This window comes from Anthonomus grandis, chromosome 12, assembly GCF_022605725.1.
Source record: "Anthonomus grandis grandis chromosome 12, icAntGran1.3, whole genome shotgun sequence".
Taxonomy (NCBI): domain Eukaryota; kingdom Metazoa; phylum Arthropoda; class Insecta; order Coleoptera; family Curculionidae; genus Anthonomus; species Anthonomus grandis.
Window position 1 is genome coordinate 1144142 of NC_065557.1, and position 23614 is coordinate 1167755.

Here is a 23614-nt window from a genome sequence, read left to right on the forward strand (position 1 = left end):
GCATAATATTCAGAAGAATATTCTCGAAAAATGATATTTAGGGTTCAAAATTGTTCGAGTAAAAATTTCAGAGATATTGGTCATTTTTTACAGGAGTGTCCAAGGACAACGTTTGCTCTTCAAAGTGACCGCTCCCTTTGAAATTAATTATCTAATTACTCAATGGGAATATTCGTGTGAAACAAAGAGCATGATATTCAGAGGAATATTCTCGAAAAATGATATTCAAGGTTCAAAATTTTCCGAGTAAAAGTTTCAGAGATATTAGTCATTTTTCACAGTAATGTCCAAGGGTAATGTTTGCTCTTCAAAGTGACCATTCACTTTTAACTTTAATATCTCATTAATTAATAGGAATATTCTTGTGAAATAAAAATCATAATATTCAGAAGAATATTCTCGAAAAATGATATTCAGGGTTCAAAATTTCCCGGGAAAAATTTTCAGAGATATTGGTCATTTTTGACAGAAACGTCCAAGGATAACATTTGCTCTTCAAAGTGACCGCTCCATTTGAAATTAATTATCTAATTACTCAATGGGAATATTCCTGTGAAACAAAGAGCATAATATTCAGAAGAATATTCTCGAAAAATGATATTTAGGGTTTAAATATATCCGAGTAAAAATTTCAGAGATATTGGCCATTTTTGACAGGAGTGTACAAGGACAACGTTTGCTCTTCAAAGTGACCGTTCCTTTTGAAATTAATTATCTAATTACTCAAAGGGAATATTCATGTGAAACAAAAAGCATAATATTCAGAAGAATATTCTCAAAAAATGAATATTACAGTTAAAAATTATTTGAGTAAACGTTTTAAAGAAATTGGTCGTTTTTAGTAATGGAGTCCGAGGACAAGCTTTAATCTTCAAGGTCCAATATTTAATTTAATAATGAGAATATTCTTGTGGAATATTCGGTGGGATATTCTTTAGAAATATTGCTCGAGGTATAACCCGTTCCAAATAAAAGTTTTGAAAATATCGGCTATTTTAAGTCGTGGAGTCCAAGGACAGTCTATGATTTTCAAGGTTACCATTCACTTCAAAGTCCAATATCTAAGAAACTAGTGGGAATATTCTTATGGAATAAAAAACATAATATTCAGCAGAATATTCTTAACAATTATTTTTTAAGGTACAATCCAAATCAAGTAAAATTTTGGTAAATGTCAATTTTTTTTAGTAGTGGAGTCCAAGGACATATGAATAAGCTCTTGACTATTTCAAAATCCATCATCTAGAAGATTATTGGAAATATTCTTACGAAATAAAAAGCATAGTATTCACTGAAATATTCTTGACAAATATTGCTATAGGTATAAACCATTATCCCAAATAAGAGTGTTGGAGTCCGAGAAGAAAGAATGAGCGACTCACTTCAAAATCCAATATCTAAGAAACTATTAAGAATATTCTCATGAAACAAAAAGCATAATATTCAGTGGAATATTGATTATCAAAAAAAATGGTCCTAAAACAGATAGAACAAATGATCATGCGTTTGAAGACAAATCGACTTCTTTGTCTACATAATTGATCTCACTTAATAATCGTTACATAACAATCACTATTATAAGTCTAAATAAGCGTATTAAAACTGCATTCTTTCTTCCCCACCCGAATCCCTTTTTCCAAGATATAAATATTCAAATAACACCATTTTACCGCAATTGTTTCGTTATTACTCTTATATAGAAAATCTCGCGGTCATGAAGGTGCGTTTCTTAGCAAGGGTGTTCCATCGATTGCGATTTAATTATTAAATTTTCAGATTTCATTTTTGTTCTGCGCGGCCGTTCTGGGCATAGTTTTAGGTGAGGAGTCGAAGTACACCACGAAATATGACAACGTGGACCTTGAGGAGATCATCAAGAGCGACAGGTTAATGAAGAACTACGTCAATTGCCTGTTGGAGAAAGGCAAATGTACCCCCGATGGTGCCGAGTTGAAAAGTGAGTACGGAAAGTTGATGTAAGAGTGAGAGAGAACCGGTTTTCTATTTTCCAGGGGTTCTTCCGGATGCCCTTCATACCGAATGCTCAAAATGTAGTGAAACTCAGAAGAAGGGAAGTAGGAAAATCATGCGTCACTTGATCGATAACAAACCGGATTGGTGGAAACAGTTGGAGGAAAAATACGACAAAGAGGGTTCGTACAAGAAGACTTACAGGGAGGAGTTGAAGAAGGACGGAATTAATTTGTAGTGTGTTTTGATGAGTTATTTAGTAGGTTTATGTTAATATATGGTTGCAATAAAGAGGTCTTGATTAGGATAGTGTGTTTATTTAATGGCGAAAAAATTAAATAAGATGTGTTCAACATTACAAATAAAAAATTCATTTTTAAAAGTTGTGTTCGTTTTTTGCAATTTTTGGACCAGTTGAGATATTCATTTTAATTTTTCAAGTATTGCTTTATTTTTTTAATTATAAAATTCTTACAGGCAATGCAAGTCCATTGATTTCCAAGCAATTTCATATATGAACGATTTTTGTGCCTCTAAAGGTTTTTGAGTTAAAGGCGATTTTATCCAATGAGGACCAACCAAATTTCACATTTTTTAAATACTTATTGGAAAATTAATATTTTTGGTCACTATTCGACATTTTTGGTCAAAACTTTGGAACCACTTGAAGTATTTTAAATTTATTTTAGGTCAACATTCAGGGATTCCTGAAGATGAATTTAAGAGTAAAAACTTGATTTTCGGTAAATAATTTTAGCGTTTAGGGCAATTTTGGTTGGATCATTTTTTTAAATAATTTTCTTAGCAAAGTTTAATATTTCTGGACGATAATTTAATAAAATAATTAAAATATCGTAAAAAGGTTTCTAAGCAAAGAGAGTCCATTGATTTCCAAACAATTACATATATGAACGTTTTTTGTACCTCAAAGAATTTTTGAGTTAAAGGCAATTTTGTCCAACGAGGTCCAAGACCATCCGCTTTTGACATATCGACTTATTGGAAAATACAGATTTTTGGTTATTATTCGACATTTTTGGTCATAACTTTGGAACCACTTGAAGTATTCTCATTATTTTTTTACATCATAACACAAGGATTGCCGAGTATCAATTTAAGTGCAGAAACCTAATTCTGAGTCAAGGATTTTGATGTTTAGAGCAGTTTTGGCTGGGGCTAATTTTTTATTAACTTTCTAAGAAAATTTTCACTTTTCTTGACAATATATCTATAAAATAATTGGAATATTGCAAAATGGTTTACAGGCAATGAAAGTCCATTGATTTCCAAGCAATTTCATGTATGAACGATTTTTGTAAGTTATAAAGTTTTTGAGTTAAAGGCAATTTTATCCAATGAGGACCAACCAAATTTCACATTTATGAAACACTTATTGGAAAATTAATATTTTTGGTCATTATTCAACATTCTTGGTCATAACTTTGGAACCACTTGAAGTATTTAAAATTTATTTTAGGTCAACATTCAGGGATTCCTGAAGATGAATTTAAGAGTAAAAACGTGATTTTCAGTAAATAATTTTGGCGTGTAGGGCAATTTTGGTTGGATCATTTTTTTAAATAATTTTCTTAGCAAAGTTTAATTTTTCTGCACGATAATTTAATAAAATAATTAAAATATCGTAAAAAGGTTTCTGAGCAAAGAAAGTCCATTGATTTCCAAACGATTTCATATACGAACATTTTTTGTACCTCAAAGAATTTTTGAGTTAAAGGCAATTTTGTCCAACGAGGTCCAAGACCATCCGCATTTGACATATCGACTTATTGGAAAATACAGATTTTTGGTTATTATTCGACATTTTTGGTCATAACTTTGGAACCACTTGAAGTATTCTCATTATTTTTTTACACCATAACACAAGGATTACCGAGTATCAATTTAAGTGCAGAAACCTAATTCTGAGTCAACGATTTTGATGTTTAGAGCAGTTTTGGTTAGGGCTAATTTTTTAATAAAATTTTCAGTTTTCTTGACAATATATCTATAAAATAATTGGAATATTGCTAAATGGTTTACAGGCAATGAAAGTCCATTGATTTCCAAGCAATTTCATATATGAACGATTTTTGTAAGTTATAAAGTTTTTGAGTTAAAGGCAATTTTATCCATTGAGGACCAACCAAAATTAACATTTATGAAACACTTATTGGAAAATTAATATTTTTGGTCATTATTCGACATTTTGGGTCATAACTTTGGAACCTCTCGAAGTATTTTAAATTTGTTTTAGGTCAATATTCAGGGATTCCTGAAGATGAATTTAGGAGTAAAAACGTGATTTTCGGTAAATAATTTTGGCGTGTAGGGCAATTTTGGTTGGATCATTTTTTTTAATAATTTTCTTAGCAAAGTTTAATTTTTCTGGACGATAATTTAATAAAATAATTAAAATATCGTAAAAAGGTTTCTAAGCAAAGAGAGTCCATTGATTTCCAAACAATTACATATATGAACGTTTTTTGTACCTCAAAGAATTTTTGAGTTAAAGGCAATTTTGTCCAACGAGGTCCAAGACCATCCGCTTTTGACATATCGACTTATTGGAAAATACAGATTTTTGGTTATTATTCGACATTTTTGGTCATAACTTTGGAACCACTTGAAGTATTCTCATTATTTTTTTACATCATAACACAAGGATTGCCGAGTATCAAGTTAAGTGCAGAAACCTAATTCTGAGTCAAGGATTTTGATGTTTAGAGCAGTTTTGGCTGGGGCTAATTTTTTATTAACTTTCTATGAAAATTTTCAATTTTCTTGACAATATATCTATAAAATAATTGGAATATTGCAAAATGGTTTACAGGCAATGAAAGTCCATTGATTTCCAAGCAATTTCATGTATGAACGATTTTTGTAAGTTATAAAGTTTTTGAGTTAAAGGCAATTTTATCCAATGAGGACCAACCAAATTTCACATGAAACACTTATTGGAAAATTAATATTTTTGGTCATTATTCAACATTCTTGGTCATAACTTTGGAACCACTTGAAGTATTTTAAATTTATTTTAGGTCAACATTCAGGGATTCCTGAAGATGAATTTAAGAGAAAAACGTGATTTTCGGTAAATAATTTTAGCGTTTAGGGCAATTTTAGTTGGATCATTTTTTTTAATAATTTTCTTAGCAAAGTTTAATTTTTCTGGACGATAATTTAATAAAATAATTAAAATATCGTAAAAAGGTTTCTAAGCAAAGAGAGTCCATTGATTTCCAAACAATTTCATATACGAACGTTTTTTGTACCTCAAAGAATTTTTGAGTTAAAGGCAATTTTGTCCAACGATGTCCAAGACCAACCGCATTTAACATATCGACTTATTGGAAAATATAAATTTTTGGTCATTAGCCGACATTTTGGGTCATAATTTTGGAACCACTTGAAGTATTTTCAATATTTTTTTACAGCATAATACAAGGATTGCCGAGTATCAATTTAAGTGCAGAAACCTAATTCTGAGTCAACGATTTTAATGTTTAGAGCAGTTTTGGTTAGGGCTAATTTTTTAATAAAATTTTCAGTTTTCTTGACAATATATCTATAAAATAATTGGAATATTCCTAAATGGTTTACAGGCAATGAAAGTCCATTGATTTCCAAACAATTACATATACGAACGTCTTTTGTACCTCAAAGAATTTTTGAGTTAAAGGCAATTTTGTCCAACGAGGTCCAAGACTAACCGCATTTGATATATCGACTTACTGGAAAATAGAAATTTTTGATAATTAGCCGACATTTTGGGTTATAACTTTAAAACCACTTAAACTATTTAAATTTTATTTACACGTCAAAATACAGAGATTCTTAAGGATTCATCTGAACCAATTTCGTATACGAGCCATTTTTGTACCTCAAATGGTCTTTGAGTTAGAGGCAATTTCGCCCAACAAGGTTCAAAACCAACCGAATTTGACCTTTTTGAACCACTAATTGGAAAATAAAGATTTTGATCATTAGCCGACATTTTAGGACTAGAATTTGGAACCACCTAAGGTAGATTCTGGCTTACACAATCGGATAGCTATGGCAGTTCTGCTAAATTCCTTATATGTACACTTATACCGTATTATGTCATTAATTGTAAGCAATTACACTGTAAACTTCTACTCTTTTCTTTGCAGCTTCTATACTAAATGAATATTTTGGATATAGTTTCAGAACAGATGATCTTGATCAGTGAGTTTGCATATATTATGTCTACCCTATATTGTATTACACTGTATACGACTATTAAAAGAAAAAAAAACAAATAACAAGTTTATAATTATTTGCGAAATTCCCCTAATGAAATTATGCAAATTAAATGGTCATCGGGAACGGGTATAGCGGAATGACGTCAGGTGCGATTAATTTTTTCCTTCTCCTCCACCTGGTATAATAAATGAGTCGGTTTCAGCGGACTCGTTTACTAACATTACCAGGTCAGGGTCCAATGGTCTGTCAAGTTCGTAATAAATTTTCATTTTTTCGCTGTTTCAGTTTATTTTAACCATTAGACCGATTTTAAGCAAGACGGTGAACTTGGACTCTATTACTTTGATTTAATTGTAATAAGAACCATTAAGTATGGTCAGGATTATCTAAAACCTTAATGCAAAAAACTGAAACGATATTAGACTTCTCTACCAGCTAAACTGACTTTTCACCTTAAGCACACTAATAACTAATCCAGACTCCACTGAAGCTCCTCCTGGTTAATCCAGATATTGTCTATCTACCCTCCCGAAAAATTATATTGCAGGAATATTACATCTGCAACATTGCGTCTTGCAGCAATGTTTTAATGTCCGCTTTTTTCGTTGCATTCGTAACATTGCTGAAACATTATAGCAATATTTCATGGGGTATGTTACTGTAATATTGCATTAATGTATGTGCTGTATTGTAGTAATACTCACGTAATATTACTTATATCTTTGATTTATATTGATGCATATATTGGGATAAAGTCATTTATTATAAGAGAGTAAAACATACAGGAATTTGTGTTTGATAAATATATATACATCTGTATATATATGTGTTAAGAACACAATATATTTAAGTATATACTTCATTTTAATGGATAGGAAGAAAAACATAAATTGTGAATCAAGGCCCTGTTGTTATACAGTGATGTCCATAATCGAGAGCTTTTTAATTACGTCACTTTTCCCATTCTTCACACAGTGAGCATGAATTAAGTTGTATGAGTGCCAATTAGAATATTATCAATTAGTTTAGGAATAAAGTTTGTAAATTGTGTAATATAAGTAATTGCGTTTTTTGTTGAATATACAGGATGTTTCCTAACTATGGTACGAAACTATACAGGGTGAATCGTTAGGTCGTTTTATGAAAAAAAGTTCCTATGAACGTATGTCGGAAGTTGCTTTGTTTCTGATATACAGGGCGATGAAGGTTCAAAAAAATAACGGAATTTTAAAGATACTATAACTACCGATTTGGTTAAAATTTGGTGCAGTTATTTGAAGTTATAAGACGCTTATTAAGCTGTAACTATATTGAAATTATTAGGTCCAGTGGCGTGTCAGTGGGCACCACATGCTTATTGTTGAGAAAAAAACAAGGTCAATAATTGTTTTGCAGCTTTTTATTTATTTTTGTATTTAAGCAACTAAAAATACAACTTTTTCGTATCTTATCTTATTATCTTCATATCTGGCTTTGTTTTCGAGAAAAAAAATTTAAAGTATCTTTAACTTATTCTAAAAATTATCCATGGACGACAACATGAAATAAAAACGAATTAATTCGATAAACAATTTCGACCTTAAAGTACATGAGCAAAATGTCCACCCTCCAATGCACGACTTTTTGGTCTCTTGAGTCTTGTTTACTATGATTATGAACATTCAACTACTACGATTTTTATTATCAGATTTTTGAAATACAACAAAATAACAAATACATTGCTTCTTATGACAAATAATTGGCAAGTCCATTCAAGTACCTCCTTTGTACCTACCTGCTTTGAAGACCAGCTGACAGTGATAGAATTGCTATAAGTAAAATTCAGCTGTCAATTAGCAGTGATTCATTACTCCATCATGAATAATTTTACTAACCATGAAATGACCGACATGCATGGTCATGAAATGACCGACTTTATTTATGGATTAGCAAATGGAAATGCGGAAGAAGCACGAAGAATTTACCAGGATGCAATTTTACCAAATTTACCAATGCAAACACAAGTAATGTTAATTCGGTCTGTAATCTTACCAACTTTAAAAAAATTGATTTAAATAAGTTAAAACTACTTGCAAGTAACATAAACTGATGGGACTGTGTATTTTCCTTTGATAATCCCATACCAGTTTTTGATTTTATAATTAACTCATTAATATCGATTATCAAGTAATCTGAATTAATTACAGTTCCAAGCAAAAAATATAAAAAACTAAAACCCTGGATAACTTTGGCAATTATAACATCAATTAAAAAACGAGACAAAATGAAAAATGAACTTAAAAATAATTTTTCCAATGAAAGACAAGCACAATATAAAAACTATCGAAATACTCTAAATAAAATAATAAAAACGGCTAAAAATGAATATTATAAAAATAAAATAAATAATAATTCACAAGACCTAAGAAAGCTTTATAAAATAATAAAAGATGCTACAGAAGGATACAAACCAAAAGAAACAATTAATAAATTGAATATAAATAACTCAATTATTACAGCTCCGAAAGAAATAGCGAAACAAAGTAACAAGTTCTTTACTAATATTGGAAAGAAAATGTATGAAAAAATTCCTAACCCCACACAACCATTTAATTCAGTACCAAATTTACAATTTTCTATGTTTCTTAAACCTACAAATAGTAATGAGCTTATAAAATATATTAATAATTTAAAGAATCGTTGTTCAGCGGGGCCAGATGATATTTCTACCTCTATCATTAAGTTATTGCATACATTCCTAGCGGGCCCACTGGCACATGTTACACCAATTTTTAAGAATGGCAACAAAGAAGACATAACAAACTACCGACCTATAAGTGTCATATCAAATATAGCCAAAATATTTGAAAAGTGTCTTAACGAGAGATTGGTTAATTTTCTTACTGCCAACAATCTCTTATCACAAAATCAATTTTGTTTTATCCCGGGAGTAAGCACGAACGATGCATTATTTAATTTAACTAGCCATATAGCACAAACACTTGATGATGGAGATAAATGTTTGGTATTATTTCTGGATCTAGCTAAAGCATTCGACACGGTGTCGCATACCATACTCCTTCAAACATTGGAGTCATATGGGGTGCGTGGCTCTGTGTTGGATGTCTTTGCCAGCTACCTTTCTGGTCGAACGCAGCATGTAAAGATTGGAAGCGTTATTAGTGAGGCGGAAACTATAACATGTGGAGTACCGCAGGGAACCGTCCTGGGTCCAACACTTTTTAATATTTATATTAATTCCTTGTGTGAACTAAACATACTAAACGCAAAAATTTTTGCATATGCAGATGACACCGCCATTATTTTTTGGGGAAACTCGTGGTTTGATGCTAAAGAAAAACTTAAGGCCGATTTTGAAGTTGTAAAAAATTATTTTGACACATTTAAACTATCACTTAACATAGACAAAACTTGCTATATGGCTTTTTCACTAACCGAAGCGAACCGTCCGGATTATAGTTCAATAGAAATAAACAACACATCACGAATTAAAGAAACTAAGTCAATAAAATACCTGGGTATAGTAATTGATTTACACCTAAAGTGGGATCAACATGTGCTATATTTGCGGAATAAAATAAGAAGCTTAATTCCAAAATTTTATATTTTGCGTGAAATATTAAACAAAAAAACAATTTTTATGACATATAAAGCATTTGTTGAACCATTACTTGCCTATAGGATGTTGGTGTGGGGCGGTATGTATTCTAGCAATCTAGAACAGCTAAGGACTAGTCAAAACTATATTCTTAAAGTTATTTTTAAAAAAGCAAGACTGTTTCCAACCTCTCACCTTTACTCTACTGAAACCTGCAGTATTCGTGCACTGTACGTATTGTCTCTTTGTAAATTTACTTATTTAAAAGATTGGATTAAAACAAATTTTATACAACACAAACACAACACTAGGCAAAACATTAACAAACACTTAAAAATACCTTCATCAAAAAGAAATCTCAATCTCAGATTTGCCTCCTATTTAGCACCCAAATTTTACAACCTAATTCCACTAGATATCAAGAATTTAAAAAACAAAAAACTTTTTACTAAAAATGTCAAACAATTTATTTGTAATAACTTAAGCTTTTTTTTGAAGTTTCTCTAATACATCAATAAGTATGTAGTACGCTATTTTCGTGTAAAATAATTAATTTGTTTTGATATTTACATATTATATAGATGCCAATTTTGATCCAATTCGTTATACAATATTTATTTATTGCACACACAGGTATGCTTACCTAGGTGCAATTTAAACCTGTAAGAATTTATAATAATAATAATGTTTACTAATATGTAAGTATTAATTTGTAAATTTCTTGAACAAAAAGGACAGATATCCTAACAGAGTAATTCCATGTGCAAAAACATTTAGAAAACTACATGCAAGATTATGTGAAACTGGGAGTTTTAATAAAAATATGGGTGGTTGAAGACCAGAAACTATAACAACGCCTGAACTGGAAGAAGCTATACTTGATGCGATAGAAGAAGATCCTTCCAATAGTATCAGGAAGATTGCACTGCAGCTTGAAGTCAGTTCAAAAACCGTTTGGAAAGTTCTAAAAAGAAACCTCCTGCATCCATATCACATACAGCGTGTACAAGCTCTACTGCCTCGGGATTTTCATCCAAGATTAATGTTTTGCAGGTGGTTGATTACAATAATAATTTCCTACCAAATATTTTATTTACGGACGAGGCAAATTTTTCAAGAGATGCTATTATGAACTTCCACAATGATCATTTTTTGGCCGACGAAAATCCCCACGTTATTAGAGAAACTCATTTTCAGCAACAATTTTCGCTGAACGTTTGGATAGGAATTATTGGTGACTACCTAATTGGCCCATTTTTTTTACCGACAAGATTAACAGGTGAATCCTACACGGATTTCTTGCAACACCATTTACCCACTTTATTAGAAGAAGTACCCCTACAAGTAAGAGTCAACATGTGGTTTATGCACGACGGGGCTCCAGCTCATTTCAGTGTTCTTGCTCGTCAGTATCTCAACGTCACCTACCCTAATTGCTGGATTGGACGTGAAGGACCTCAAAATTGGCCGGCTCGCAGTCCTGATATGAATCCCCTGGATTACTATTTATGGGGCCATCTGAAGGCTCTTGTTTATAAAACTCCTGTTCTAGATGTGAATGACTTGAGGAATCGGATACTTGTCAATTGCAATATCATAAGGGATACTGCAGGTATTTTTGGCGTGTCAGACATTCAATGACAAATCGTTTGCAGTCGTGTATTTTATCAGAAGGTGGGCATTTTGTTCATTTACTTTAAGGTCGAAATCGTTTATCGAATTAATTGGTTTTTATTTCATGTTGTCGTCCATGGATAATTTTTAGAATGAGTTAAAGATACTTAAATTTTTTTTTTCGAAAACAAAGCCAGATATGAAGTTAATATAAGATACGAAAAAGTTGTATTTCTAGTTGCTTAAATACAAAAATAAATAAAAAGCTGCAAAACAATTATTGGCCATGTTTTTTTCTCAACAATAAGCATGTGGTGCCCACTGACACGCCACTAAACCTAATAACTTCAATCTAGTTACAGCTAAATAAGCGTCTTACAACTTCAAATAACTGCACCAAATTTCGACCAAATCGGTTTAAGGATAGTTATAGTATTTTTAAAATACCGTTATTTTTTTGAACCTTCATCGCCCTGTATCTCAGAAACAAAGCAACTCCCGACATACGTTCATAGGAACTTTTTTTCATAAAACGACCTAACGATTCATCCTGTATAGTTTCGTACCGTATTTAGGAAACACCCTGTATTTGTATATTTACACACCTGGATAATAATAAATATAGTTGTACTATCTATATATTTCGATTATTAGTATTATATTTCATTGAAACCCACTTAATAAACATTTGTTTTGAAAAATTTAGCAGATATCTGTGAAATTAATCAGCTTTTTAATCAATCATTAAATATCTTACATGAGCGATACGGCTGCAATATTACACATCGAATTTCAGTGATATATATCGCATTTGTGACGGTTATTGAATATTGCAAAAGTATTGCAGGTGCAAATAAAGTTAACAGTATATACGCAATATTGCAGATGAAATATTAAAATACACATTGAAATGAAATATTGCTGGAATTTTATATAAACAATATTACAGCAATAGTGTGCTTGCAATACACATGCAACATTACACTAATATATTGCATTGTCAACAATAATGAAATATTGCAACAATATTACAATAATTACTACATATGTGCATTATTAACTTCGCAATATTGTAGCAATAAACGTGTAATATTATATTTGTTATATTTTAAATGCAATGTTACTGTAATGTTGTAACAATATTTCAGAAGTAATATATCAAAAAAATTATTTCTGCAATATAACGAGCCGACAGGATAATTAACAAATTTCTTTAAGTGCGACCCTGCCTCGTTGGCTTCTTAGGACCCTATCTTAAAACCTCTTCTTCTTTATTCATTTAGGTCCTTTTTTCCAAACCAGTATATGTGTATATAAAAGATGCTGCTACTCACGCTTCACTAATACTTACCAATCAGTTCTTTCAAGATGAAACATTCGGCCATTTTAGTCTTTGTGGGGCTGTGTTGCGTCTGTTATGGTGGGGCAGTGCCTCAAAAGTACACGACGAAATACGATAACGTGGACATCGACTCGATTATAAGGAACGAGAGGCTGCTGAGGAATTATATGGATTGTATTATGGACAGGGGCAGGTGTACCAAGGAGGGAGCCGAGTTAAAAAGTATGTAAATTAAGGATTTTTTTAAATTTTATTGGATGAAATTTTAAGAAATTTTAGGTATTACATGATATACTTTGGTCAAGTAGTTACTAAGATTTTGTCGATTGAAGTGTCAAAACGGTGGCAGTTTGTCAAACGTCATTATTTTGACACTTGTTGTAAGTGGATCTTGAAAAGTTGGATTAAGAAAGTGTAAACCGTTTTTTTCTATGTTAAATATTCTCGGTTCTATACTCTTTAATTTGACATTTTTGAAACACTTACTGGAAAATAAAGATTTTTGAATATTGAGCGACATATTTGGCCATAACTTTGGAACTACTTGAAGCATTGTCAATTTTTTTTTCTCCACAATTTAGGGATTCCTGAAGATAAATTTGCGGGTAGAAACGTGATTGTGGATTAAGGATTTTGATGTTTAGAGCAGTTTTGGTTAGGACTATTTTTCTTGCTAATTTTCTCAGCAAATTTTGACTTTACTTGAAAATATTTTCATAAAATAATTAGAATATTGTCAAAAGGTTTCAAGGCGAAGAAAGTCCATTGATTTCCAAACAATTTCATATACGAACGTTTTTTGTACCTCTAAAAGTTTTTGAGTTAACGGCAATTTTATCCATTAAGGACCAACCAAATTTCACATTTATGAAACACTTATTGGAAAATTAATATAAATATAGGTCCAAGACCATCCGCATTTGACATATCGACTTATTGGAAAATACAGATTTTTGGTTATTAGTGGACATTTTTGTTCATAACTTTGGAACCACTTGAAGTATTTTCATTATTTTTTTACACCATAACACAAGGATTGTCGAGTATCAATTTACGTGCAGAAACCTAATTCTGAGTCAAGAATTTTGATGTTTAGAGCAGTTTTGGTTGGGGCTAATTTTTTATTAATTTTTTAATAAAATTTTCAGTTTTCTTGACAATATATCTATAAAATAATTGGAATATTGCTAAATGGTTTACAGGCAATGAAAGTCCATTGATTTCCAAGTAATTTCATATAGGAACGATTTTTGCACCTCTAAAGGTTTTTGAGTTAAAGGCAATTTTATCCAATGAGGACCAACCAAATTTCACATTTATGAAACACTTATTGGAAAATTAATATTTTTGGTCATTATTCGACATTCTTGGTCATAACTTTGGAACCACTTGAAGTATTTTAAATTTATTTTAGGTCAACATTCAGGGATTCCTGAAGATGAATTTAAGAGAAAAACGTGATTTTCGGTAAATAATTTTGGCGTGTAACGCAATTATGGTTGGAAAATTTTTTTAAATAATTTTCTTAGCAAATTTAATTTTTCTGGACAATAATTCAATAAAATAATTAAAATATCGTAAAAAGGTTTCTAAGCAAAGAAAGTCCATTGATTTCCAAACAATTTCATATACGAACGTTTTTTGTACCTCAAAGAATTTTTGAGTTAAAGGCAATTTTGTCCAACGAGGTCCAAGCCCAACCGCATTTGACATATCGACTTATTGGAAAATACAGATTTTTGGTTATTATTCGACATTTTTGGTCATAATTTTGGAACCACTTGAAGTATTTTCAATATTTTTTTACAGCATAATACAATGATTGCCGAGTATCAATTTAAGTGCAAAAACCTAATTCTGAGTCTATGATTTTGATGTTTAGAGCAGTTTTGGTTGGGGCTAATTTTTTAATAAAATTTTCAGTTTTCTTGACAATATATATATAAAATAATTGGAATATTGCTAAACGGTTTCTAGGCAATGAAAGTCCATTGATTTCTAAACAATTTCATATATAAACGATTTTTGTACCTCTAAAAGTTTTTGAGTTAAAGGCAATTTTATCCATTGAGGACCAACCAAAATTCACATTTATGAAACACTTATTGGAAAATTAATATTTTTGGTCATTATTCGACATTCTTGGTCATAACTTTGGAACCACTTGAAGTATTTTAAATTTATTTTAGGTCAATATTGAGGGATTCCTGAAGATGAATTTAAAAGTAAAAACGTGATTTTCGGTAAATAATTTTGGCGTGTAGGGCAATTTTGGTTGGATCATTTTTTTAATAATGTTCTTAGCAAAGTTTAATTTTTCTGGACAATAATTTAATAAAATAATTAAAATATTGTAAAAAGGTTTCTAAGCAAAGAGAGTCCATTGATTTCCAAACGATTTCATATATGAACGTTTTTTGTACCTCAAAGAATTTTTGAGTTAGAGGCAATTTTGTCCAACGAGGTCCAAGACCAACCGCATTTGACATATCGACTTATTGGAAAATACAGATTTTTGGTTATTATTCGATATTTTTGGTCATAACTTTGAAACCATTTGAAGTATTTTTATTATTTTTTTACACCATAACACAAGGATTGCCGAGTATCAATTTAAGTGCAGAAACCTAATTCTGAGTCAAAGATTTTGATGTTTAGGGCAGTTTTAGTTGGGACTAATTTTTTATTAATTTTCTAAGAAAATTTTCACTTTTCTTGACAATATAACTATAAAATAATTGGAATATTGCTAAATGGTTTACAGGCAATAAAAGTCCATTGATTTCTAAACAATTTCATATATGAACGATTTTTGCACCTCTAAAGGTTTTTGAGTTAAAGGCAATTTTATCCAATGAGGACCAACCAAATTTCACATTTATGAAACACTTATTGGAAAATTAATATTTTGGGTCATTATTCAACATTCTTGGTCATAACTTTGGAACCACTTGAAGTATTTTAAATTTATTTTAGGTCAACATTTAGGGATTCCTGAAGATGAATTTAAGAGTAAAAACGTGATTTTCGGTAAATAATTTTGGCGTGTAGGGCAATTTTGGTTGGATCATTTTTTTAAATAATTTTCTTAGCAAAGTTTAATTTTTCTGGACAATAATTTAATAAAATAATTAAAATATCGTAAAAAGGTTTCCAAGCAAAGAAAGTCCATTGATTTCCAAACAATTTCATATACGAACGTTTTTTGTACCTCAAAGAATTTTTGAGTTAAAAGCAATTTTGTCCAACGAGGTCCAAGACCAACCGGATTTGACATTTCCACTTACTGGAAAATATAAATTTTTGATCATTAGCCGACATTTTGTGTCAGAACTTTAAAACCACTTAAACTATTTAATTAAACTATTCCTGAGGATTAATCTGAGGGTAGAAACATGATTCTGCGTTAAGAATTTTTTAATTTAAATACGTATGAAACTGCTCTTATTTAACATCCTTTTAAGAGAAAAAATATTTGATTCAGTTGTTTAAATTTTTAGAAAACATCCCCGATGCTTTACAAAACAATTGCTCAAAATGTAGCGAGTTCCAAAAGAACGGAACGCGAAAAATCATCACTTACATAGCGAAAAACAAGAAGGATTGGTTCTTGGAGGTGGAGGCCAAGTACGATCCCACTCACATTTTCAGGAAAACTTACCAGGACGAGATCGACAGATCCGGAATTAAAATATAGAATTTTTTCATGTGCGTATTAATAAATAAAGGCTTTTTCAATTTAACCTATGATTAATGACCCGTTAGCACCTCGTTGACAATGATCAATTATTAATGATGCAACAAAAACCTGCCAAAAATGTACCGACCATAATCCCCACTTGACCCGTTCGGTTAATGATTTAAACTCTTATATAAACTGGCCGTAACACTTAGAAGACACCAAATAAAGATCAAAGTTTGTCGCATAAAGATCTTTAGCAATGAAAGGTTTCGTCGTACTCTTATTGGTCGGTCTCTGCGGGGTTGTTTATTGTAGACCTGACGATAAATACACGACGAAATACGATAACGTCGATCTAGATGCCATCGTGAAGAACGACCGATTGCTGAGGAATTATATCGATTGCGTCTTGGGCAAGAGGAAATGCACCAAGGACGGAGAAGAGCTCAAAAGTAAGTATTGAAAAATCATTATTATTATTTTGCTCATTTGAATGCCAAAACTGTCATTTTTTATGTCAAAAAAGATGGCCACGCCCACTAATAGAGCCAACTAATTTTTTTATTATTTAGAATATTTAAAAAAATATATATTAATTTTTTTTATGTTGCAATAAATAAATATTAGAGACCAATTAGTCAGTTCCCGGGACCCTTGTGGTGTTCGGCGATGCATAAGTGCGCTCCGTCCTTGTTTCGCTCATTGAACAAGTGAGAAGGAACTAAAGGGCGTAGTTGCCTCTGGAACTCTTGGGCGTCCGAACTCGACCCGAAACGCTTTTTGATGTTTAATTTGTTTGTTTTCTCGGAAGTTAATTTTTTCTTGAATTATTGGTTTTTTATTTTTCTTGTTAAATTGTTGAATACGCGTTATGTAATTTAGAAGCGTTATTAATTAATTTTCATTTTTTTTGTTAAATCAATATATTATTTTTAATTTTTTAATTTTAAAATTGTATTTTCTCATAGAAAAATAGCAATAATTAAAAATTAAAAATAATTTAGAAAATTTTGATTTGAGAAATTTTACAAAATAAATTTCCAAAAAAAAAACAAAAGAAAATGAGCAATGAAAAACAAAAAGAAATATAATAAGAAACAAAAAGTAAAAAGGTCAACAATACAAACAAAAATTTGAAAACTGGAAAAATCAAAATGTTAAAAAACTTAAAAGCCCAAAATTTAAATAAATAATTTCTTGTTCCTTCAAATTCAAAATATAAAAAAATTAAAAAAAAATTCTAAAGATATAAAAAATTTAAACAATAAAATAATAATTAAAAATAATATCGAAAGTAACTTAAAGAAAAAAAAAATTTAAAATTAATTAAACTTTGCCCTTGGACACTACTGCCAAAAATGACTAATATCTCTGAAACTGTTACTTGGACAACTTTGAACCCTAAATATTATTTTTCGAGAATATTCTTCTGAATATAAAGTTTTTTATTTCATAAAAATATTCCTATTAATAAATTAGATATTGGACTTTGAAGTGAGTATTAACTTTAAAGATCATACCTTGTCCTAAGAATCCTTAACTAAAAATGACCAATATCTCTGAAACTTTTACTGAAACAATTTTAGACTTAGAATACCATTGGTCAAGAAAATTCTTCTGAATATCATGCTTTTTATTTCATAAGAATATTCCTAATGATTAATAAGATATTAAACTTTAAATTGAGTGATCACTTTGACGAGCAAATATTGCCCTTGCACACTAGTCTGAAAATTAATTAATTCGTCTAAAGCTTTTGCGTGGACAACTTTGAACCTTAAATAATATTTTTCGAGAATGTTCTTCTGAATATTATGCTTTTTATTTTATAAGAATATTCCCATTGATAAATTAGATATTGGACTTTGAATTGAGTAATCACCTTGAAGATCATACCTTGTCCTCGGACTTCACTACTAAAAATGACCAATATCTTTAAAACTTATACTTGGAAAATCTTAAACCAATAATATCATTTTTCGAGAATATTCTTCTGAATATTATGCTTTTTATTTTACACGAATAATCCCATTAATAAATAAGATACTGGACTTTGAATTGAGTAATCTCCTTGAAGATCATAATTTGCCCTCGGACTCCTTTACTAAAATGACGAATATCTTTGAAACTTGTACTTGGACAATCTTAGACTTAAAATATCACTTGTCAAGAATATTATACTTTTTATTTCACACGAATATTCCAATTGTTTGATGAGATATTAAGCTTTAAAGTGAGTGGTTACTTTAAAGAGCAAACATTGTCCTTGGACACTACTGCCAAAAATGACTAATATGTCTGAAACTTTAAGTTGGAGAACTTTGAACTTTGTATATTATTTTTTAAACATATTTTCCTGAATATCAAACTTTTTATTTTATAAGAATATTCCCATTAATAAATTAGATATTGAACTTTGAAGTGAGTGGTTACTTTAAAGAGCAAACATTGTCCTTGGACACTACTGCCAAAAATGACTAATATGTCTGAAACTTTAAGTTGGAGAACTTTGAACTTTGTATATTATTTTTTAAACATATTTTCCTGAATATCAAACTTTTTATTTTATAAGAATATTCCCATTAATAAATTAGATATTGAACTTTGAAGTGAGTGGTTACTTTAAAGAGCAAACATTGTCCTTGGACACTACTGCCAAAAATGACTAATATGTCTGAAACTTTAAGTTGGAGAACTTTGAACTTTGTATATTATTTTTTAAACATATTTTCCTGAATATCAAACTTTTTATTTTATAAGAATATTCCCATTAATAAATTAGATATTGAACTTTGAAGTGAGTGGTTACTTTGAAGAGTAAACATTGCCCTGGGACACTACTGCCAAAAATGACTAATATGTCTGAAACTTTTACTTGGACAACTTTGAACTCCAAATATTATTTATTGAGAGTGTTCTTCTGAATATCAAGGTTTTTATTTTAAAATAATATTTCCATTAATAAATTAGATATTGGACTTTGAAGTGAATAATCACTTTCCTCAGACTCCATTACTAAAAATGACTAATATCTCTGAAACTTCTACTTGGACAATCTTAGACTTAAAATATCATTTGTCAAGAATGTTCTTCTGAGTATTATACTTTTTATTTCGCAAGAATATTCCTAATGATTGATGAGATATTAACCATTAAAGTGTTACCTTAAAGAGCAAATTGCCCTGGGACAAAAAAATACAATTAAAAAAAAATAAAAATTTTTCAAAAAAAAACCAGAAAAATTAGAAGGAAAAAATTAATTAATAATTACAGAAATATTAAAAATTGTAGAGGAATTACTAAACGGAAAAAATCAAAAATTTAAAAAAACCAAAATTAAAAAGTTGAATTATAAATTCTAAAATGTACTTTATTTATTTAGCGTAAGCTACAAACGTTATTTTCATATAATATTTAATTACATAATAAAAACTAAAAAATTAAGCGTCGCCTACTTAAAAGCCCAAAATTTAAATAAATAATTTCTTGTTCCTTCAAATTCAAAATATAAAAAAATTAAAAAAAAATTCTAAAGATATACAAAATTTAAACAATAAAATAATAATTCAAAATAATATCGAAAGTAACTTAAAGAAAAAAAAATTTTAAAATTAATTAAACTTTGCCCTTGGACACTACTGCCAAAAATGACTAATATCTCTGAAACTGTTACTTGGACAACTTTGAACCCTTAATATTATTTTTCGAGAATATTCTTCTGAATATAAAGGTTTTTATTTCATCAAAATATTCCTACTAATAAATTAGATATTGGACTTTGAAGTGAGTATTAACTTTAAAGATCATACCTTGTCCTAAGAATCCTTTACTAAAAATGACCAATATCTCTGAAACTTTTACTCAAACAATTTTAAACTTAGAATACCATTGGTCAAGAAAATTCTTCTGAATATCATGCTTTTTATTTCATAAGAATATTCCTAATGATTAATAAGATATTAAACTTTAAATTGAGTGATCACTTTGACGAGCAAATATTGCCCTTGCACACTAGTCTGAAAATTAATTAATTCGTCTAAAGCTTTTGCGTGGACAACTTTGAACCTTAAATAATATTTTTCGAGAATGTTCTTCTGAATATTATGCTTTTTATTTTATAAGAATATTCCCATTGATAAATTAGATATTGGACTTTGAATTGAGTAATCACCTTGAAGATCATACTTTGTCCTCGGACTTCTTTACTAAAATGACGAATATCTTTAAAACTTATACTTGGAAAATCTTAAACCATTAATATCATTTTTCGAGAATATTCTTCTGAATATTATGCTTTTTATTTTACACGAATAATCCCATTAATAAATTAGATACTGGACCTTGAATTGAGTAATCTCCTTGAAGATCATAATTTGCCCTCGGACTCCTTTACTAAAATGACGAATATCTTTGAAACTTGTACTTGGACAATCTTAGACTCAAAATATCACTTGTCAAGAATATTATACTTTTTATTTCACACGAATATTCCAATTGTTTGATGAGATATTAAGCTTTAAAGTGAGTGGTTACTTTAAAGAGCAAACATTGTCCTTGGACACTACTGCCAAAAATGACTAATATGTCTGAAACTTTAAGTTGGAGAACTTTGAACTTTGTATATTATTTTTTAAACATATTTTCCTGAATATCAAACTTTTTATTTTATAAGAATATTCCCATTAATAAATTAGATATTGAACTTTGAAGTGAGTGGTTACTTTGAAGAGTAAACATTGCCCTGGGACACTACTGCCAAAAATGACTAATATGTCTGAAACTTTTACTTGGACAACTTTGAACCCCAAATATTATTTATTGAGAATGTTCTTCTGAATATCAAGGTTTTTATTTTAAAAGAATATTCCCATTAATAAATTAGATATTGGACTTTGAAGTGAGTAATCACTTTCCTCAGACTCCATTACTAAAAATGACTAATATCTCTGAAACTTCTACTTGGACAATCTTAGACTTAAAATATCATTTGTCAAGAATATTCTTCTGAGTATTATACTTTTTATTTCGCAAGAATATTCCTAATGATTGATGAGATATTAACCATTAAAGTGTTACCTTAAAGAGCAAATTGCCCTGGGACAATTAAAAAAAAATAAAAATTTTTCAAAAAAAAACCAGAAAAATTAGAAGGAAAAAATTAATTAATAATTACAGAAATATTAAAAATTGTAGAGGAATTACTAAACGGAAAAAATCAAAAATTTAAAAAAACCAAAATTAAAAAGTTGAATTATAAATTCTAAAATGTACTTTATTTATTTAGCGTAAGCTACAAACGTTATTTTAATATAATAATTAATTACATAATAAAAACTAAAAAATTAAGCGTCGCCTACAGTAATAAAAAAATAATTAAAAAAAAAACAAAACAAAAAACACAATATGCACACTTACGTCAAGAATTCAAAATAAAATAGAAACTAAATACCAAATTTAATATATAAAAAAATAAAATATATCACAATTGAAACGATAAATATTAACAAAGGAACACACTCAAAAAATCAAAACAAAAATGAATAACTTGCATTAAACAAAAAATATATTAGGGTCGAGTTCGGACGCCCAAAACATCCATGGGCCACTTTGCCTCTTGTCGCTTTGTCTTTTTTTCAACGGGCGCGACAGAGACGCGGCATATTGAAAAGCCGCAAACGTCATAACGAATTCGGGCAGTGACCAATCGGTCCTCAATATTTATTATGTATTTTTTAAATTTTCAATAAAAATAATAACGTGAATATTATGAAATTAAACGCGATGGGCGAGTACAAATTAACGGGGTTCAAGTCCATTTAACAAACTAGTTTTGGACTTAACGATGTCGCCGTATTACGGGGAGGTCATCCGAGTCCATTATAGAAACCCGTTTTTGTTTGACTAATTTACGTGTTTCGTTTGTTAATTGGCCTGTTTGCTGGTAGTTAAACGTCGCGTTTTTATGATTAATTATTTTTTTCATTCAATAGAAAATCTACCGGACGCCTTACAAAATCAGTGCTCGAAATGTAGCGAGGCCCAGAAAAACGGCAGCAGGAAGATCATCCATCATTTGTTAAAGAACAAACGGGAATGGTGGAACGAGTTGGAGGCCAAATTTGACCCTCAGGGCAACTATAAGAAAGCTTACGCCGAGGAACTTAGGAAGGAGGGAATCGTTTTGTAAATCCCTTGTATTTGTTTAAATACTTACTTATATTATGAGAGCATTTTAATAAATGTTTAATTGTTATTGGTATTTTATTACTTAGTATAGTATTTTTCAGGTAGTAAAAGTCGGTTAGTGGAGGCAATTAAATTTGTGTCACTTCCAGGCGTTTGAAGACGATTTGCTTCACAGTTAATTTTCTGAAAGTTTAAGTCACTTTTTCTTACTTTCCGGCATTTTCAGGTCTTTCAAGGTTATTTAGTCATTTTTTCCTTATCACATGCATTGAAGTAGTTTGTGGTTGCTTCAAGTCTACTTAGGACATTTTCAAGTCAGTTGAGGTTATGTTTTTGTTACTTCCCAAGTAATACAACACATATTATTATCGTTAAATATGCATTTATTTATTCAAGGATTTTTTGATTTTGGTATATTTATCAACCGTATATGGCCAAGGTATATTTTGTAGAATATACGTATATATGTATACATATATATACGATTCTGTTTACAAAAGGTTTGGTTTCCCTAAATCAAAGTTCTTAACCGAGAATCACGTATCTACCGTTAAATTCATCCTCAGGAAATTCTGAATTTTGGCGTGAAAAAAAATTAAAATTATTTTATGTGGTTCAAAAGTTATGACCCAAAATGTCGGCTAATAACCAAAAATCTCTATGTTCGAATAAGTGTTTTAAAAACATCAAATTCGGTTGGTCTTAGACCTTGTTGAACAAAAATATGTCTTACTCAAAAACCTTTTGAGGTACAGAAAACGTTCGTATATGAAATTATTTGAAAATCAATGAATTTTCTTTGTGTGAAAACATTTTAACAATATTCTAATTATTTTTGAAAATATTGCTAAAAAAAGTGAAAATTTGCTGAGAAAATTACCAAAAAAAATCCTAAACCAAAATAGCTATAAATGCCAAAAAACTTAAACCAGAATCATATTACTACCCTCAAATTCATCCTCGGGTATCCCTGAATATTGAATTAAAAAAAAATTGA

General features: G+C 29.9%; 2 protein-coding genes across 2 annotated transcripts; both read left to right on the forward strand.

Annotated features, from left to right (window-relative positions):
* The first annotated feature begins 1557 nt into the window (after window positions 1-1557).
* On the forward strand, window positions 1558-22684 carry LOC126743281 (uncharacterized). Its single transcript, XM_050450311.1, has 8 exons — window positions 1558-1720; window positions 1777-1957; window positions 2013-2208; window positions 9160-9556; window positions 12776-12971; window positions 16250-16376; window positions 16681-16883; window positions 22422-22684. The coding sequence occupies exons 1-8, from the start codon at window positions 1715-1717 to the stop codon at window positions 22616-22618; spliced, it is 1503 nt and encodes a 500-aa protein (XP_050306268.1). The 5' UTR covers window positions 1558-1714; the 3' UTR covers window positions 22619-22684.
* LOC126743278 (ejaculatory bulb-specific protein 3-like) lies at window positions 12734-16492 on the forward strand. Its single transcript, XM_050450308.1, has 2 exons — window positions 12734-12971; window positions 16250-16492. The coding sequence occupies exons 1-2, from the start codon at window positions 12776-12778 to the stop codon at window positions 16444-16446; spliced, it is 393 nt and encodes a 130-aa protein (XP_050306265.1). The 5' UTR covers window positions 12734-12775; the 3' UTR covers window positions 16447-16492.
* Window positions 22685-23614: the final 930 nt, after the last annotated feature.

Bases quoted from the DNA above. Each gene is read 5' to 3' on its own strand.
- LOC126743281 (XM_050450311.1), top strand. The intron at 1,958-2,012 runs GTGAGTACGGAA...TCTATTTTCCAG, and splicing joins CGATGGTGCCGAGTTGAAAA to GGGTTCTTCCGGATGCCCTT. The intron at 9,557-12,775 runs GTAAAAAATTAT...AGTTCTTTCAAG, and splicing joins TTAAGGCCGATTTTGAAGTT to ATGAAACATTCGGCCATTTT.
- LOC126743278 (XM_050450308.1), top strand. From the start codon at position 12,776: ATGAAACATTCGGCCATTTTAGTCTTTGTGGGGCTGTGTTGCGTCTGT. The intron at 12,972-16,249 runs GTATGTAAATTA...TTAAATTTTTAG, and splicing joins GGAGGGAGCCGAGTTAAAAA to AAAACATCCCCGATGCTTTA.